Source organism: Cyprinus carpio, chromosome A15 (genome assembly GCF_018340385.1).
Source record: "Cyprinus carpio isolate SPL01 chromosome A15, ASM1834038v1, whole genome shotgun sequence".
Lineage (NCBI taxonomy): Eukaryota > Metazoa > Chordata > Actinopteri > Cypriniformes > Cyprinidae > Cyprinus > Cyprinus carpio.
Window position 1 is genome coordinate 24,725,319 of NC_056586.1, and position 20,529 is coordinate 24,745,847.

Genomic DNA, 20,529 nt, shown 5'->3' on the forward strand with positions numbered 1-20,529 from the left:
GGTGTGTGTGGCTGTGTGTGTGTGTGTTGGATGCAGTTCCAGTTGAACTCTATGGATGGCACTGTTCCCAAAATATTTTTCCTAGAGCAGAAATCACATATCTCCTTTTTAGTCTTGAATAAAACTCATGTATTGAACGGTGACCCAATTCTCTTGAGGGTGAGTCTCACAAAGAAATTTCTGTTTTCTCCTAAAATCAAAAGAACATTTTGCTCAAAGAAAATGGAGGCATTCTGTTTTTATGATCATTTGCATTGACATTTTGGTGGAATTTAAACACATTTTACCCTCGTATTCTGTATTGCAAAAAATGAATGAAAAATGAATTCTCATACTGTTATACAGTAATGATCATCCTGTCCATAAAGTGTTTAATTTATTTATTAAAATCTGCATTAATTAAAGCCAGTACGGCTGCCATTATTATATAGTTATAAGAAATATATTATTATAATTAATTTTATATATTTCTTTCCAGATAAAAGTAATTTTACATCAGACCCAAATTATTTTGGATTGTAGTAATGAAAATTTTGTGGGAAAATATGAATAAAAAAAATAATGTCCATGTATAAAATAATAATAAATATTTAAAATAAAAGTAAAAATTCTGAAATAAATCTGAAATATAATTCTGAATTCAAAAAATAGGCTTTATTTTCTTTATGTAAAACATAAGTTGTATTAGATTGCCAAACATTTTGGGTGAAAATGTTTGAATAAAAAAAAAAAAAGCAATGTACATGGCATAAAATAATATTAAAAATCTGAAATAAAAATAAACATTTTTACTGTAAAAAATTCTTAAAACAGGCATAAATTTCTTTATGCAAAATTACTTTCTTTATTTGAATTTTAGAGGTAAAGTATCACTTAATTTTGTGAGATTTACCCATAAACTTTTTTTTTTATGTTGATTTTGATGCTCTGATTATTTGTCACTTTAAAAAATTTTTTTTTTTTGCCGTGCATGAGATTCAAAAATAATTCTCCCACAATTCCTTCCTATGGTTGACATGTTTTATAAACCATAGTTATTTCCAGACAACATATTTAATTTGACACAATTGAAAACGAGACTGTCACTTATTATTTCGGCCAATCACAGCGCTCTTTGCCCTAAGCCCCTCCCCTCAGATCCCAGATGAGCGTGTGCGTGTGGTGAACGGGTGTACGATGCATGCAGTGTGTGTGTGTGAGAGTGTGTGTGTTTTAGTGGAGAAAGCTCTGCTCTGCTCTTATTTTTATTTCATTTTTATTTCATGCACACAAGCTCATGTCCTCCAAGCATGACATCTGTTTCTCATACTGTATCAAACTCTAAGCAGACACTCTCCTTGAGTTACTTTTCAAAGGAAAACAAGTGCACTTGTGGTTCGCCGTGACGCTTGCATTTAAAATAAAACTGAACACTATAACTGATGCATCTGGTTGATTTTAAGACACTCGCGTCCCCTCGTGATCAACGCTGGAGCCTGTCGAGGTGCCTAGCAAGTGCACTTGGTTTCAGATGGAGAGGACTGCACACTTTATGATGACTTGTGGGTGTGGCTTGTGTTTAGCTCCGCCCTCTCTGATGCATTTGTGGGTGGGGCTGAGAGTGGGCCGGCTTAAACAGACTGTGGGAGATAATTGTTGCTGATGTATATGAGGTCTCTGTATATGTCTGCTTAATGTTTGCACACCATAAAATGTGTGGGACGATGCTCGCCTTTGCTTGGTCTTTTCTCTGAATTTTTTTTTAAAGGGAAATTCACGCATGAGTGATGGAGTTGTATTTATCTGTGTAGTGTTTCTGTGTGGACATCAGACAGTTCGTGTAAATGAGATGAGAACGATAAGAGGGTCTTTTCTCTGGGTGTATAATCCCATGAGCTGACATCAGCACTCAGACTGCTGAGATTGACAACACGGTCTTAAATCGCAGGCTTTATCGACCTACAACCACCTGCTGATGATCGTTCAGCTCTCGTCCTCTTTCTTTAATCACCCACAAGCATGCATTGTGTAATAGATCGTTCCAATCCAGTGTTCCAGAAAGAGACCAACTAATAACCTTTAGTATCATAACAATAATAAAAAAAAAGAAAAATTAAGTTTTTATAATGTTCAGTAACATTGACTTAGTCTTCAGAAAACATACTGGTAAAGATTTACATTAGTTAACATAAATTATGAATGAAAAAATACATTTTAAATTAAAAATTCTATTAAAAAACCAATTAAAAAAAATAAGAATCATATAATAATTATTATTTTTTATTTAACTACTTATTAATAAAATTTGTTGTTGTAAAATTATAAAAAATAAAGCAAATTCTTTAATTAATCAAATAATAATATGTATTATTAAAGAGCAAAAGTTCATATTTTATGATTTTTTATGCATTTTATAATTTTTTATTAATCATTAAATATTAAATATAAAAAATATATTTTTAAATGAATCAAATAAAAATGATATATATTTAATTTAACATTAATTATTGTATTTAATTATATAAGTCTAATAATGAATTGTCATATTTTTATTAATGTGTTTTTATTTTATTATTTTTAACAAAATGTATTTCTCATTAATTAACTTTACTTAATGCATTAACAAATGGATTACCTTCTGATTTTTTTTTTCTTTCCCACATATTATAATTTTTTTTTGTCACAAACAGACTGAAATCTAAGCTGCATCTGACATTTGAAAGTCGAGATTTTTAGTGTCTCAAAGAATTACATTTAGGTGTCATGCAAACTATATTAAGACTTTTTCAGAAGACTTTGAAAGTAAAAAATGATTTGTATGGATGCTTTTCTGGAGCCTGACATCCACCTGCTTTTGTGATGCACAGAAAGTTGCACTGGTTTGAATAACACAAGGGTGAGTAAATGACCACAGAGCTGTTATTTGTGGTCAAACTAGTCTTATAAACTAAGGTAAGGTTGGAATGCACATTCAGAACCAGCTCTATATTTGTTAACCCTTCACCTCTGAAGAAACCTCCTTCAGTCCTCAGAGCCCCTGTGCAAGGTTATTATTATACTAAATAAGCTTTCTTATTCCTTATTTAATGTGTGTGATATAAGAATGATATTCCTGCATGCCTATCAGTGTCTTTATACGCATGTGATTGGATTAGCTGTGCATCTTCATTACTTCTGCAAGCCAGTGATGCTAATCTCGCTGACGGAAAAGAGCCGAGCCGCCGCGGGGAATGAACGGCTAGCGGTGGGCGGAGTCACAGCTTACAAAAACTGGCCCTGAAAACCAGCGTCCACTCACACTTTAACTGAACACACAGCATTACCTGCATCTGACCACAGACGGGTGAGTTACTGCAGCACCACCACATCACCGCTCAGACACAGAGGTCAGATATACATTTAAATAAATAAATTATAAATTATCTATATATATATATATATATATATATAGGTATTATGGTGATAGATATTATTATTATCATTATAGTTTTTAATCAAGTGAGTCTGCAGTTTATTAAAATAGGACATTAGACATCTTATAACAGATATACAGTATAGTAGTAACTGGTCAAAGATATTATTATTATTATTATTTTGAATAAAGTGAGTCTGCTGTCTGTTAGAATTTTTATTAAATCCTATAATTAATATATAATAGTATTTATGGAGATAAGACAAATAAATGTTTATATAAAAATAAATATACAGTAGTAATTAGATATTATTATTATTATTATTATTATTATTATTATTATAGTTTATAATCACATGAGTCTGCAGCCAATATTTGAATTAAAATTAGATTTTAGAAATCTTATAAATAAAAAATATATATAGTAGTAATCATGAAGATTATTATTATTATTATTATTATAGCTTTTTATAAAGTGAATTTGCAGTCAGTATTAGAATTTTTTTTTATCAAATTGTAAAATTAGGCATCATATAAATAACAAGTATTTAGTAGTAATTATATTTTTATTTATTTTTGTTATGATTATTATTAGTTTTTAATAGAGAGAATTAGAATTTGTATTAAAATCTTATAACAAATATACAGTAATTATTTACATAGTAGCTAGATATTATTATTATTATATTTATTCATTTATTTTTATTATAGTTTTTAATAATGCAGTCAACATTAGAAATGTTATTAAAAGTGGACATTAGACACCTTATAAATAACAAATATATTTAGCAATAATCTGATAATAATAACACAGTAATAGATGATTATTAATAATGAATATTCGAGTAATAATTAATATAGTAACAGGCAAGCAAACATGTTGTTGTGTTTGTGTTGAGCTGTTGTTCTAGATTAGTGTCGTGAGTCATCGGCTCAGAGCTGAAACTGCTGATGAGTGTGTGATACAGAGACATATTCACTAATCATAATATTATGATTTCAGTGTTTAGAATAATAACTGCTGATAAGGAATATGAATACACACAGGGTTCCATGCAGAGAAAACAAGAACTGATCAGATGCATGTTTTGAATACAATGAAAGTCACTTTGGATAAAAGGGTCTGCCAAATGCAGAAACGTAGGAAGTATGTTTTGATCATAATTTGTTTGAGTTCCCGCTTCAGCAGACAGAATGAGTCCCAAACACGTCATCTACAAGAAGCTCTCCAGAGACAAGTCTGTGAGTGTCTGTGTCCTTCACTTCTGTTTTGTGTTATTATTACGTGTCTGTGTTGTGTACATCAGTGTCATCAGTGATTGGTTAACGGTGTGTGATGTCATAGGTGGGCGTTTACATGGGGAAACGGGATTTTGTGGATCACTGCGAGTTTGTTGATCCTGTCGGTGAGTTAAACAGCCAATCACAGCTCACATGCAAATCACGTCCACATCAGACTTTGATAGTAACAATGCAAAGTGACTCTGGGCAACAGGATATGATGTCATGTTTTTTTTTTTTTTTTCAACTTCTGTTGCCAGCTGAAATTTGAACTTAATATTTCAATAATTTAACAACAAATTTGCATATTTGTGGTTCTCTCATGTCCATAAATTTACAAACCAACAAATATATATATAAATATAAACATAAATTAAAATACAAAAATATATAAATATTAATATTTATATATATATATATATATATACATACAGTACAGGTCAAAAGTTTGGAAACATTACTATTTTTAATGTTTTTTGAAAGAAGTCTCTTCTGCTCATCAAGCCTGCATTTATTTGATCAAAACATACAGAAAAAAAACAGTAATATTGTGAAATATTATTACAACTTAAAATAATAGTTTTCTATTTGAATATACTTTAAAAATAATAATTTATTCCTGTGATGCAAAGCTGAATTTTTCAGCATCATTACTCCAGCCTTCAGTGTCACATGTAACATCCAGTCTATCACATGATCATTTAGAAATCATTCTAATATTCTGATTTATTATGAGTGTTGGAAACAGTTCTGCTGTCTAATATATTTGATGAATAAAAGGTTAAAAAGAACTGCATTTATTCAAAAAAAAAAAAAAATTCTAATAATATATATTCTAATAATATATTTTCTTTACTATCACTTTTTATCAATTTAACACATCCTTGCTGAATAAAAGTATTGATTTTATTTAAAAAAAGAAAGAAAAAAAATTACTGACCCCAAATTACTGACCAGTAGTGTGTATATTGTTATTACAAAATATTTATATTTTAAAAACATAGCTTCTTTTTTTTTTTTTTTTTTTACTTTTTATTCATCAAAGTATCCTAAAAAAGTATCACATGTTCTGAAAAAATATTAAGCAGCAGAACTGTTTCCAACTTTGATAATGAATCATCATATTAGAATGATTTCTAAAGGATCATGTGATAATGATCCTAAAAATTCAGCTTTGCATCACAGAAATAAATGATAATTTAAAGTATAATAAATTTAAAAACAATTATTTTAAATTGTAATAATATATCACAATATTACATTTTTTTTCTGTATTTTTGATCAAATAAATGCAGGCTTGATGAGCAGAAGAAACTTCTTTTAAAAACATTAAAAATAGTAATGTTTCCAAACTTTTGACCTGTACTGTATATATATATATATATATATATAAGATTTATTTCTTTATTCATTTTATTTTTTACAGTCAATTATTAGCTTTTCATTAACTCATAAATGCCCAGTTTTTTAAAACATGTTTTAAGAAATAAATAATAAAATCATCTAATCAAAACCATTTATTCCACTGCAAGACTTTGTGAGTTTTTTTTTAACACCGTGAAGCCTAAGATATGAAATAATCTAATTTTTTAAATATGGAGGAAGTTATTGAACCTTTAGACAAAATAAAATATGTTTTTTGTTGAGAATCATATTTGATCCATCAAGCTTCAATGGCTCATACAGTCTGAAAGAATGAGAATATAGAGAAAAAAGAGAGTCAAACTGAGCAAAAATGGTGCAGATGCTGATATTTATATGATGAAATATTGATGCTTGTGATGTAAATGAATGAGATCTTTATAACAGTAGAGCAGATACTGACATAAAATGATCTAAATATCAATCGTGGCTCTATATCTCCAGTAATAAGATGAGATGTAAATGATCCAAACATATAATGCAGTGACTGAGAGATGAAGAAATAAAGGCTCCTCAGAAGATGTGAGATGTTCTGGAGGCTTGTGAAGATCATTCCTCCGCTGAGGAACAGTGAAAGTAAAGCTTCTGGAAACAAACACTCCTCAAAAGATCCTGATGATCAGATTTGAGACTCTAAAACATGATTGATGGAGAATCAAGTAAAGCTGAGCTGCTTCAGTCCAGTAAGAGTTCATCTGGAGATATTATTCTGATCAAAATCAGTCCAGATTTGACACCAGAAGCACAATATATATTGTACAATTACACTAAAAGAGCTTTGACTGGATGCAAAACTCTAAACTATCAATCAGACGACAGAAGAGATGCAGGTTTAACAGTAAAGTTTGATCATGTTGATCATTTAGAGGCCTTCATTTGCATGATAGAATAGACTTTATAGGGTTAAATGAATCTGAACTACTGATAATCTCTCTGTGTCTCGTGTGTGTGTGTGTGTGTGTGTGTCAGATGGTGTTGTGCTGGTCGACCCCGAGCAGGTGAAAGGAAAGAAAGGTGAGACACGTTCACAGACAGATGGCAGTGCGGAGCTGTGTGGATGAGTTCAAGCCTGTGTTGTCTGCTCTAGTCTACGTCATGCTGTCCTGTACGTTCCGGTACGGTCGGGACGATATGGACGTGATGGGGATGGCGTTTCGCAGGGACATCTTCCTGTGCTCTCGACAGGTCTACCCTCCTCTGCAGGACAAGGAACGCAGCGTTCATACCAAAGTACAGGAGAAGATCCTGCGCAAACTCGGAGACAACGCATACCCCTTCTTCTTCGAGGTGAGAGTCTTTCTGCAAAGCTTTAATTCTGTTTTATTCATGACAGACACAAACTTTTATTTTAAGTGTAGTGTTTTCTCTCAGTTTCCAGATAACCTGCCGTGTTCAGTGTGTCTGCAGCCGGGGCCCACAGATGTAGGAAAGGTACACACCAGAATCATACACATTCAGATTCAGAACTCTGAGTGACTATTATATTCTTTTAGATTTTAGATTTTTGTTTTTATTTGAAAAAAACAACAACATATTATTATTATTATTATTATTATTATTATTATTATCATCATTTTTATTATTATTATTTTCAAAATAATATGTGTGTATATAAGTGTGTGTGTGTGCGTGTGTGTATGTATATATATGTGTGTGTGTGTTTATATGTGTGTGTGTGTGTGTGTGTGAATGTGTGTGTGTGTGTGCGTGTATGTGTATATATATATATATATATATATATGTATGAGTGTATATGTGTGTGTGTTTGTGTGTGTGTGTGTGTGCGTGTATGTGTATATATTATATGTGTGTGTGTGTGTGTATATGTGTTGTGTGTGTGTGTTATATATATATGTGTGTGTGTGTTGCGTGTGTGTATGTATATATATATGTGTGTGTGTTTATATGTGTGTGTGTGGTTGTGTGTGTGTGTGTGTGTGTTTATATGTGTGTGTGTGTGTGTGCGTGTGTGTGTGAGCGTTTGTGTGAGTGTGTGTGTGTGTTTGTGCGTGCGTGTATGTGTATATATATATGTGTGTGTGTGTGTATATGTGTGTGTGTGTGTGTTTATATATATATGTGTGTGTGTGTTAATATATATATATACACATATTTTATTTATGTATATGTATTTAGATTTTTTTCAGTTAAAGTTTATTTAAAGTAAAGGGAGTTTTTTCATGCTTTTGGTTTTAGTTATCTATAATAACTGTGGTTTGTGCAGCATTGTGCAGTGGAGTTTGAGGTGAAGGCATTCTGTGCAGAAAATCAAGATGAAAAAGCCCAAAAGAGGTAAGAAAAGTCCAAATCGAGCAGTGTTCATTACCAGACAAACATAAGACCCCCTAAAAGATCACAACCAGGCCCTGCATCTTGAAAACTTTCACCAAAATATGTCATCTAACTAATTTGAAGATGATGAATTCAAAAGTACTTTCGTGTAGTTTTTTCACAAAATAAGAATGAAAATTTTTCAGATTTTATACATGTACATATGTTTAATTATATGCATCAGTTCTGATGCACTCATCAAAATAACAAAAGCAGTCAGTTTTAAAGAAAAAGAAGTATTTAAAATGTATCATTTAACTTATATGGAGTGGAGTGATAAATATGGAGTAAAAAAAGGTTCAAATACTCAATTTAAAGACAAAAAAAAACAGTTTTCCACAAAACCTATAGTTATCTGTGTCTGATTGGATGCAGCAGAAAACATCTGGCTCATGTTTGCATTTTCTTCTTTCCCCGGCCATAATTCTAACCTTGAATTCAGGATTAGGCATACAATAATGTCACATGTGAAAAAGGGCTGAGAATTGAACAAAAAGTTGTAATGTGGCTCAGGGGAAGTTTTTTTTTCTGTTTAAAGGAAAATACTATACTTCTTCACCTTATAAATGGCGTAAGCCAAAATGCTATGATATTAATCATATTTAATGAGAAAGTGTGACATGCTTGAGCAAAATAGGCACTATTTCTTTTTTTAAACAGTATTTCACAATTAGTAAGAAACAAGCATTGGATTTCATTCAGCAAATATGATGCAGTGCAGTGTAATCTTTTTATATAAATATGCATGCATGCATACAGCTGTACACTCATGTAATGCATTATTTACTATATAGCAAATCTCAACTGCTTGATTGTTTAAATTGTCGCAAAATATAAACTCTATTATCGCCCAGATCTAATCTGCTGGATGCAACTCTAAAGCATGAAGATATTAGGATATTATAAACATTAACATTGTGATTTTCTGTAAAGCCCCAGACCGTGTTCATGTGTTCTCGAGGGCCCTGAGACCACGATCCCAGGATCTAGACTCCAGCTGTTTGCACGATGCGCTCTGTTTATCCATCTCTGCCTTTCTGCAGGAGCTCGGTCCGGTTGGCCATCAGAAAGATCCAGTACGCTCCAGATAAAGGCGGCGCGGCTCCATCGGCCGAAACCACCTGTGAATTCATCATGTCTGATAAACCGCTGCACATGCGTGTCAGTCTGGAGAAAGAGGTGAGACGTCCTGCATCACATCTAGAGACTTCTGCGCCTCTTTTTTGATCTGTTTGACATGAGACATATTCAGACATGTTGGTTAATCCTTAACTAAAGATGAATAAATCTGCTGAAATCTGAGATTGTGGGTTTTTCAGACGTATTACCACGGAGAGGAGATCAACATCAGCGTGGACATCGACAACAGCTCCAACAGGAACTTGAAGGACTTGTCTGTCTCAGGTACAGAAACACTTTTCACTGTAAAACTGGTAAGAAAGTGTGTTTTCGGTGTGTTTCTGAGTGTTTTCTTTTTGTCTGTGACAGTGGAGCAGGTCACTAACGTGGTGCTTTACTCTAACGACAAGTACGTCAAAACTGTGGCCTACGAGGAGACCACGTGAGTACAAACACACACCTGTATTATGCTTAGAGGCGGAGTCTGTGATGTCACGTGCTCTTATGACATAATAAATGAGCTCATGTTGAATCCATAGTGTAAGCAAAAAAAAAATTAAATGAGATTTAAAGAAATATATTCAAAAAATTCACAATATTGCACTTTTTTGTTTCAGATCAAATATATATGAATATGTATATATGTACATATACTGTATATTTATACTACCATTCAAAAGGGGTCAGTAGGACACATTAAACTGATCAAAATGGACAGTAAAGACATTTATAATTTCACAGAAGATTTCTATTTCAAACAGATGCTGTTCTTTTGAACTTTCTGTTCATCTGTGAATCCTGAAAAATTAAATGTATCACAGTTTCCACAAAAATATGAACTGTTTCCAACATTGATAATAATCAGAAATGTTTCTCGAGCAGCAAATCATCATATTAGAATGATTTCTGAAGATCATGTGACACTGAAGACTGGAGTAATGATGCTGAAAATACAGCTGCACATCACAGAAATAAATTACAGTTAACAGAGATTCACACAGAAAATAGTTCTTGTTTCAATATGTTTCACAGTATTACAGTTTTGTTGGTCAAATAAATGAAAACATAAAAAGGAAAAAATCTTACTGACCCCAAAAGGTAGTGTATATCACGTTACTTACCATATTATATATCACTGTACATCATTAATATTACCCAGTGTAATATTACCCTGGCATTTAATTACCAAGAAAGGGTCAGCCTTGCTGTGATAGGATTTCTAATAGAGTTTCTGAGGAAGTGACTGTAAATCTGACATCATTCTTTACTGTAACTGCTGTAATCCATCCCTCCGCATTTTCTTCCTGTTCTGGAAAGTCGTGGGAATGCTTTTTCACTGTTGGAGTAAATGGGAAAGCAAAAATGATATGAAATAATCTCCCGTGGACTTTGATAGAAGTTTACTTGGACATTTGAAAAGGTTCATTTGGTTTGGCGCAATGCATTCTGAAATTTGAAGATTACGCACTACTTAAGTTTCTGGTTGAAATGAGGCATATTATTATAATTCTGTATTATTCTGATTCCTCAAATAGGATTAGGAATATTTTGAAGCTGTTTTATGTTGTGAAGCACATACCTGATGTCTTAAAATGCACACTAGGTTCAAATGTAACATTTAGGGAGTCTCAGCTTTATGATGTCACTGTCAGAATGTTACATTTGTATCATTTGTGTTCTGATTATGATGTCACAGGGACACTGTGCCGTCTGGTACGAGTCTGAAGAAGGTTTACACCCTGTGTCCTCTCCTGGACGATAACCGTGATAGGCTCGGACTCGCTCTGGACGGAAAACTAAAGCACGAGGACACTAACCTGGCCTCCTCCAGCATGTGCGTGCGCATCATTCAACACCGTCACAAATTATTTTTCAAAGTTGTATATTGTATAAGAATGTGTACGAGATAAAATACTATTTTACATTTCTGCTTTAAAATTTCACATTTCATTCAGTTACCTCTTGTTTCTTTGTAATTGGCAACGTTTTGAATCCTACACCTTTTTTTTTTTTTCAGTGTTCATGGATAATTTGATAAAACTGTAAATGTTTTTGTCTTAAAGAAATAGTTCACCCAAAATGAAAATTAGCTTTGAATGTTCTCACCCTCAGGTAGTTTAAGATGTAGATGAGTTTGTTCCTTCATCAGATTTGTAGAAATGTAGCATCAGTGTCTCAGCAATGGATGCTCTGCATGGAATGGGTGCCGTCAGAATGAGAGTCCAAACAGCTGATAAAAACATCACAATAATCCACAAGTAATCCACAGCACCCCAGTCCATCAGTTAACATCTGGAGAAGACAAAAGCTGAAACAAATCCAGCATTAAGATGTTTTTAACTAAAATACCACAGAGTCCATAATCCATAATAACACTTCCTCCAGTGAAAAAGTGCATCTCCTGTTGTCTCTCACATCAAAATCCAGCCACATATTTGTTTAGAGCTGATTAAACAGTGCTTGATCTGTGCAGATTTCTCTCCTGATTCAGACCAGAACACTTTTTCACTGGAGGAAGCGTTATTATGGATTATGGACACCCAGAAGAGTTAAAAACACCTTGATGATGGATTTGTTTCAGCGTTTGTCTTCTCCAGATGTTAACTGATGGACTGGAATGCTGTGGATTACTTGTGGATTATTGTGATGTTTTTATCAGCTGTTTGGACTCTCATTCTGACGGCACCCATTCACTGCAGAGCATCCATTGCTGAGATGCAATGCTACATTTCTACAAACCTGATGAAGAAACAAGCTCATCCTAATCTTTGACGGTCTGAGGGTGAGCACGTGTTCATTCTTGGCTGAAGTATTCTATAATATTCTCTGCAGTGTAAAGGATGAAGTTCTGAAGGAGATTCTGGGCATGTTGGTGGCTTATAGGGTGGTGGTGAAAAGTAATGCAGCCGGGTGAGTGAACATGAGCTGTATTGACTAATACTAGACAAAACTAATATCTGTTGGTTGAGGAAAGGCTTTGCTGAGCGTTTCAGGTGCTAATGGCTTCATTTCCCGCTTTCTTACAGCATCGTTGGATCCAGGTGAGTTTTGAATCCAGTGAAGTTGTCTTGATTTTGATTATGTACGTTTGTAAGATGTTATTGTGTGTGTGTTTTCCAGTGAAGTTGCTGTGGAGGTTCCTTTAAACTCATGCATCCCAAACCTGATCCAGGGTGAGCTGATCACATTGCCAAACATGATTTTATTTTATCGGTATTCCTTTTCATCACAGAACATGAGCTCAAATCATACCTCAGTTTCTAAAATAATTTTTTATTAAATGCATACACAGTAAGACTACAGTACATGGAGCAAATCCCACTCACATACATTACATTATCAGTAATAATCAGACGTTCGTTCATCCACGTCAAACAGCTGTAAACTCATAGAAACATACACAGGAAAAAATTAAATTAACACCCAATATAAGTGCCAGTGTTATTTTAGTATCACTGAGCTATTATTATAGCTTTTATAAGTATTTTTAATGTTTTTATTTTTATATATTTTCTGTTTTAATTTTAAGTAATTTTAAGAGTTTTTGTAATTTTTGTTAATAAATATGTCTAAGTAGATTTTATTAATTATTATTTCAGTTTAGTTATTTTTAGTGCATCAAGTTAAAAACCGAATGAAATTGTGAAAAGCTGCCTCCTTTGAAGGTAGCTGAAATAAATAAAATTGTTATATATATATATTTTAATTGTATTTCAGTTTGAGGTTTATTTTATTTCATAAGTGCATTACTGTAAGCATGATTTTTGTTTTTTTACAAACTAATGAGTCAACATGGATCTTGAGGTCATGTAATTGTGAATTTGAATGGATTTAAAAGACAATTAATATTAAATAATATTATCCATTTATCGTGCACTGACATTCATTGAAATAAATAGAAGCTGCATATAGAGCTGAAATTTAATTTTTTCATAAATGATGAATTTTACACAAAATTAACCGCTGTTATTTTCCTGCTTTGATGCAATCGTGTATTGTATAAAGCACTATAGAAATATATGTGGACTCGACTTGATCTGATAATAACTGAATGTTTATCTGCTTTCTTTTCTCCCTGTTCTCCTCGTCCCTAAAGAGAGGTGAGAAACAGTTTATAATTTTCCATTGTGATTGTCCATTATCTGGGTGTATATTCTGTGGGGGTTCATGTGATCTTATGCTATATCTGTAATATAATACCCTTCATATAGAGTCCTCCTGTCTCTGATTCCATGTGTTCGGTGCACAGTGTGTGGGTGTTTCACTTCCCTGTGTTTTAATCCAAACATCGTCCACACTTTTGAGATGATAAACGATCCACACTGGCTCTGGGAAGGGAAAGCTGATCGCCGATATCGGTGTCTCATCTAAATGCGATCCGTCTCTTGTGTGGAGCCCCAGTTTAGCGTCGTTCTTTCAGTGAATCTGTTGTCAGTGTTCAATAGAAACTGTCCTCTGACATCAGAACGGGGGTGTGTGGCGTTAAACACATAAAACACCTTTGTTCCTGTTTTCTGATTACTGTTCATCTTCATCTTCACATCGGTGATTCTATCGACGTTGACTGAGTTTCTTGTCTCTTTGTGTGTTTAGTGAAGACACAACTGACTTGGTGTTCGAGGAGTTTAAACGCTCCTATCTGAAAGGAGTCATCGGCGACGATGACGAATCTCCGGCTGAGCCTTGAGAGCCTTCTCCGTGGAAAGTGCTCACAGACGACATGTATTTTGTGTGTTTTTTGTGTAGGCAGACTTGTGAGTGTAAAGATTCATAAGCATTTATAGATGCATGTTAAGGCTGGGTAGATGTGATGTGCCCTAATGCAAGAATATTTTTTAAGACAGGTGAGAAAAAAATCAATTGGCCAAATTACCATTTATCTTGCAGTCTCCATATATTCATTGCAAATAATTATGGATATTGTAGTTAAATAAATCATGGCCACTAAATATATGCATTTTGACATTTAAGAACCAAACTAAAAATTATAACTCTAGCGCTTTCAGTAAGGATAAACTGATATATATAGTGTATTTTATTTGCCACAGATGGATGTATTGCTTAGTAAATTAGTTGCAGTGTACATTTTTAAAGAGGCAAATCCTGTTCCTCTGTTGTTATTTGCTCTTTAAATGCTTTGAGCTATAATTAAACTATTTGTGACAGCAAAACAGCTGTGTTTACATGATCTCTGCGTACCCAAGGACTGGTCATTTTCCAATCATACCTTCACAGAAAAACTGCAGTTTCAAAGACCTGTAACGTATAACATGGGAAAGTCTTGCAAAAATTTGTTTATTTAACCAAAGACTCTCATGGTCTGGTGAAACACATACTCCATAAACTATAGTTAACATATGGCAGCAATCCACAGATAAACTCAAACCTGTTTACCTTTAATGATATGTCTTTCAGTTGAGGAGTATTTCTTGTTGCATTAACCATAATAATCTATTTTAATGCTTATTTGAGTGTTGTGTTGTCTATATACTATTTGCATAGTTTTCATTAATATTTTGAATTGGTTTCCATTTATATATATAATATAATATGTATATGTATATATATATATGTATGTATATATATATAGTATATATATATATATCTATATGTATATGTATATATACGTATATATATGGAATATATATTGGTATATGTATATATATGTATATGTATATATAGTATCATATGTATATGTAGATGTATATATATGTATATGTGTGTATAATGTATATATGTATATATATATATAGTGTATATATATGTATAGTATGTATATATGTGATATATGCGTGTATATATATATATATATGTGATATATATGTATATATATATGTGTATATATGTATTATATATATATGTATATGTAGCCTTCTATGTATATGTCTAAAGATAATATATACTCCAATATATATATAATATATATATGGTATATGTATATGTATGTATATATATATTATATATATATATACGATATATATATATCTATATATATATGTATATATATATATCTATATATATATATAATATATATAGAATATATATATATATATATATGTATGTATGTGTATGTATGTATGTGTGTGTAAGTTTTTGTCAGTTAGTTGCCAAATATTTTGCTGACAAACATATGCTGACTAAGTAGACACTAGAAGCAAGCCAGCTCACTAGGTTTTGAAGCAGAGCTGTTGTATTTCAAAATTGCCACATTAAATATTCAGTTAATGTTCAAACATTGGTTCATTGGTCATTGACATTTCCTAAGGTTTTTTTCTTTTTTCGGGTAGTGCCTTGTGGATCTTGGTCTGATCAAAATTAGTCAGATGGAACTAGTTTGACTAGTCTAAGTGGAAAAACAACCAAAAACAAGGAGTCGGATTAGTAGTTTACAGTTTTATTGGAAATATGAGGGTAATCAATACACAGAACATGAGCAACAAACATTTTTTTCTCACACATATTTCTAGCATCACCACTAAAAAAATCATCAACACACAACAAAACATTTATATGTGGGCCCCCTCTTCCCTGGACCCCTAAAGGCAACACCATAAGAGGTTTCCCAAAATATTATTGTGTGTCTGATTAATCCATATTCAAAAGATATAAGCCCAGAGTAAAGAGACTCTCTTTTTCTCTCAAACAGGTGTTTAACACTTCAACTGTGTAAGACAACACCTCTCTTTCTTGTACCTCTCAAATAATTCTCTCCACTCACCTACCTTGAGACACACATACATGCACCAGCCCACCCAGTTTCCCTGTTCTCATTTTCACTCTTATTCACAGTGTTTGTCCACTGAATAGCTGGAAGGATGATATAACCGCTGATATTTGCGCTCCCCCTCACATTTATAATACTTTACAAACATCCGGCTGAAAACAACTGTCAAGGGAGCAACCTCTCGACTGATCCACCTCACTGTGTATTGATGGGGGCATAATACAGCTAATCAAGTTACAAGACATGCACTGTAAATAAACACCGCACATGTCCACCTGGAGAACTAATTAATTCCATGTGAACTAGAAGACCCTGCTTTCAGCCAAAGGTTTGCTTCTAAACTACATAAAGTGGTCTTAAAATATAATCTACATGTGGAATATTATAGAAACACTAGGGGTTCAAGTTTTGGGGTTGAGGTTGAAAAGTGGATCATTTTAGAGGTTTTGTTAAAGAGTTTAGGTTGCGGGTCTAGAATGTAGGGTGTAGTTAAAAGTTTTGGTAAAAGTTTAGACTTGGGTGTAGGTTAACATTAGGGTGCAGGTCTAGGAGTCAATTAGTGTTTGGGTGAAGGTTTTAGAATGTTGGGTGTAGCTTAAGAGGTTAGGGTGGAGGTATAGAAGTCAATTAAAGTTTGGGTGAAGGTTTAGAATGTTGGGTGTAGGTTAAGAGGTTAGGGTGGAGGTCTAAAGTCAATTAAAGTTTTGGTGAAGGTTTAGAATGTTGGGTGTAGGATAAGAGGTTAGGGTGGAGGTGTAGGAGTCAATTCAAGTTGTGGTTGAAGGTTTAGAGGTTAGGGTGGAGGTCTAGGAGTCAAATCAAGTTTTGGGTGAAGGTTTAGAATGTTGGGTGTAGGTTAAGAGGGTTAGGGTGGAGGTGTAGAAGTCAATTAAAGTTTGGGTGAAGGTTTCGAGAGGTTAGGGTGGAGGTCTAGGGAGTCAATTCAAGTTTTGGGTGAAGGTTTAGAATGTTTGGGTGTAGGTTAACATTAGGTTGGAGGTCTAGAAGTCAATTAAAGTTTGGGTGAAAATTTAGAATGTTTGGTTGTAGGTTAACAGTTTAGGGTGCAGGTCTAGGGAATAGATAAAGTTTAGGTGTTTAGAATGTTTAGATGTAGGTCTCGGGTGTAGTTAGAGATTGGGTGAAGGTTTAGAATGTTGGGTGTAGGTTAACATTAGGGTGCAGGTCTAGGAGTCAATTAAAGTTTGGGTGAAGGTTTAGAATGTTGGGTGTAGGATAAGAGGTTAGGGTGGAGGTGTAGGAGTCAATTCAAGTTTGGGTGAAGGTTTAGAATGTTGGGTGTAGGTTAACAGCTTAGGGTACAGGTCTAGAGAGTAGATAAAGTTTAGGTATAGAATGTTAGATGTATGTCTCGGGTGTAGTTAAAAGTTTGGTTGAAGGTTTAGAATTCTGGGTGTAGGTCTAGGGAATAGGTAATTTTTAGGTTTGGAAGATTGGGTGTAGGTTAAGACTTAGGAGGAGAGTCCCATGGAATGTCATTATTAGGGAACTCATTATTATTGAAATCTCTTCCAAACATGTCATCACATCTGTCTGGGTACAACAAAAACCCGCTGAATGTGCTGCTGGCCTCGGAGCCAGTGTAAACTCCATTTGTGGTGGTGTCTTTCACCTGTACCCACACCCAGTCACCCTGGCTTAGACTCAGCACCACCTGCTGAGAGGCAGTGTTCATTTCCACTGGCGTAGGGTTAGTTGTCCTCACCACAGCCTCGAAGTTGTGGAAGAGTCCGACCTTTAGCATACGGCTGGACACTTGCAGATGGTAGCTAAACACGTAGGTTCCGTTAACTGGGGCGGTGTAGACGCCATTATCAGGGTTGTAGTTCTGGTTTAAGTTGTAGATCACACGTTTGAAAGGAACTGGGCGGCTTGGTAAAGGAAAGGAGGTGAGTAAAGCGGCGGAGAAAGTAGATTGCACAGTGGGTGAGCAAGGTCCAGGCATACCAGTCATTCCCATATCTCCCTGATCACCCTTAGGTCCTGTGGCTCCAGTTGCACCCTGCTGCCCTGTCGGACCCAAGTTTCCCTTCTCACCCTTTGCACCTGTTTGACCCTGGGCTCCTTGAGCCCCGTCCTTACAATTGCACAGGCCCTGTGGACCTTGGTCCACACCCTTCTCCCCAGGTACACCTGGAAGGCCACGCTCCCCCACCACACCCGGATCGCCCTTCAACCCTTTGGGACCAGGGTCTCCATTCAACCCAGGTAACCCCCGTGCACCTGCAGGGCCAGGAAGACCCGGTTCACCTGCCGGCCCAGGTAGGGGCCCAGGGTCACAGGTTTCTGGGCACTGACCATCATCTCCCTTTGGACCCTGTTCTCCCATAAGACCTTCCAGACCAGGTTCACCCTTCTCACATGGGAAGCACATATACAAAAATGGTCACCAAAGGCCCATAATAGGCATTTGTGTATATGTAAATGGTAATACATTAGCGGAGATTCACTGACCTTTGAATCCCCTGCCTCCCTTTGGCCCTGAAACTCCGGGGTAACCAAGGTCACCCTTATCTCCAGCGTCACCTTTCTCACCTGTGGGTGTGGGAATTACATTACTACCACAGTTAACTCAATCGATTTAAACACCAGATTTAGAGAATAACAGTTGTTCCAAACTTGTATGGTATTAGTTATTTTGAAGAATGTTGGTAACCAGACAGATTCTGGCAGCCATTGACTTCCATAGTATTTCTTTCAGTGCTATGGAAGTCAGTGGATACTGTTTGGTTACCAACATTATTCAAAATATATTTTCTTATGTCTAACAGAAGAAAAAACTTGAGAAGTGAGTAAATGATGACAGATGACTGTCCCTTTAAGCTTACACTACTAATACATCCTAAATAAGTAGTTCCTCCACTATAAGCAGGAAACTTCACATAAGGAGCTTGGTACCATGGGAAGCTACACTTTCAAACTAGCTTTCCCAGCACTGATTCACACACATTCATAGTGAAGTAAAATGCATTGACTTTTTTGTAGAGTCTCACCCTTTATGCCAGGACGTCCTGTGAATCCTGGACGGCCGGGAAGCCCAGTGAGGCCTCTTGGACCTTGACTACCAGGAACTCCTGTGAGTAGCAGATGCAGTTATTAAAACGCTGGACAATAATAAACAAACAGAGTATGTGTGAGATAATGCTGTGTGTGGAATTTGTACCTGGCAGTCCGCGATCGGCCTCTGTCTCCTTTCTGGCCTTGGTTTCCAGAGCAAGCGGAGCAGATGCAGAACCAGGGAACCTGGTCCGCTGTGGGTGTGAACTGGAGCTTCCAGAATCATCTGACAATAGGATAAATCAGGCTCCGAAAATCCCGTTTGTCCCTGCGTGTCATTGGGCAGTAACCCAAACTCTGTTGCATGGTAGCCAGGAATTAAAGCACACTGGCCGAAAAACAAACACACAACACACCAACACCCTCCAACGATACTCCTCATGTCCTTGTAGGCAGAATTATAGAGTTCCAATCTAATTACAGAGAAGCTTTAAAATATTATGTCACTGTCTCACAGCAATGAAAATCAAGAATGATTCATTTCAATAGTTACAAGGATGTTCTGGGTGGTTGCTAGCTGCATTGTTGTTTTAAATGAAAGATTATCGGAGTACGTTTTACAAGAGAATACTTTTTCAGACCTTCAACTTCAAAATTTCATGTTTCTTCAAATATTTGTGAAATTTAACTACTAGCAATTTCCAATAAAGCATAATACAGAAATATAATAATATACAAATACTAAGCTACAACACTAAATATTTAACACTATTTAGCATTGTTGTTGTTTTTATTATGTATGTTGTTTTCATCAATTAACAGCCAGACGGACAAATTGATCACCCACCATGTTCCTGCGATACAGCATCTCGCTCTTCCTTAGTCCAGGTCAAGTCTGTGAAAAAATCTCTGATGTCCTGACAACCTACCCTTATATACTAGCTGCACCTGCGTGAGTGTGTTTTGTGTGTATTTGACCGCGGGGAGTTGGCTTTTTTTTTTTCTCTCTCCATTCTCTGCGTGACCTTCATTGGCCCAGAATATCATGAGTAATAATACAGTAGGAGAGAAAACAGGGGGAAGCTTCTCTGCCTTTTGTGAGTGACACAGCAGTGTGAGAGCAGGCGCGGCCCCGTCAGGACTGTAACAGGAGAGAGTGGAGGCGCTCTGGATGATTATAATAATTATCTTATAATAAATAATATTATATTTTTTTTAAAATTTAAATATTATATTTTATTTA

At 34.8% G+C, this 20,529-nt stretch overlaps 1 protein-coding gene and 1 pseudogene across 1 annotated transcript; one reads left to right on the forward strand and one right to left on the reverse strand.

The window, feature by feature from the left end:
* Positions 1–2,660: 2,660 nt before the first annotated feature.
* LOC109076995 (S-arrestin-like) lies at positions 2,661–14,732 on the forward strand. Its single transcript, XM_042771846.1, is given in 16 exon segments — positions 2,661–3,322; positions 4,578–4,633; positions 4,737–4,797; positions 7,064–7,108; positions 7,182–7,381; positions 7,466–7,525; positions 8,319–8,386; positions 9,469–9,604; positions 9,745–9,829; positions 9,914–9,986; positions 11,241–11,378; positions 12,377–12,454; positions 12,571–12,585; positions 12,665–12,684; positions 12,687–12,717; positions 14,138–14,732. Coding segments are annotated over 15 exon segments (1,152 nt in total). The 5' UTR covers positions 2,661–3,322; positions 4,578–4,585; the 3' UTR covers positions 14,232–14,732.
* A 2,650-nt stretch (positions 14,733–17,382) lies between these two features.
* LOC122147834 lies at positions 17,383–20,192 on the reverse strand (annotated as a pseudogene).
* Between the last annotated feature and the right edge of the window lie 337 nt (positions 20,193–20,529).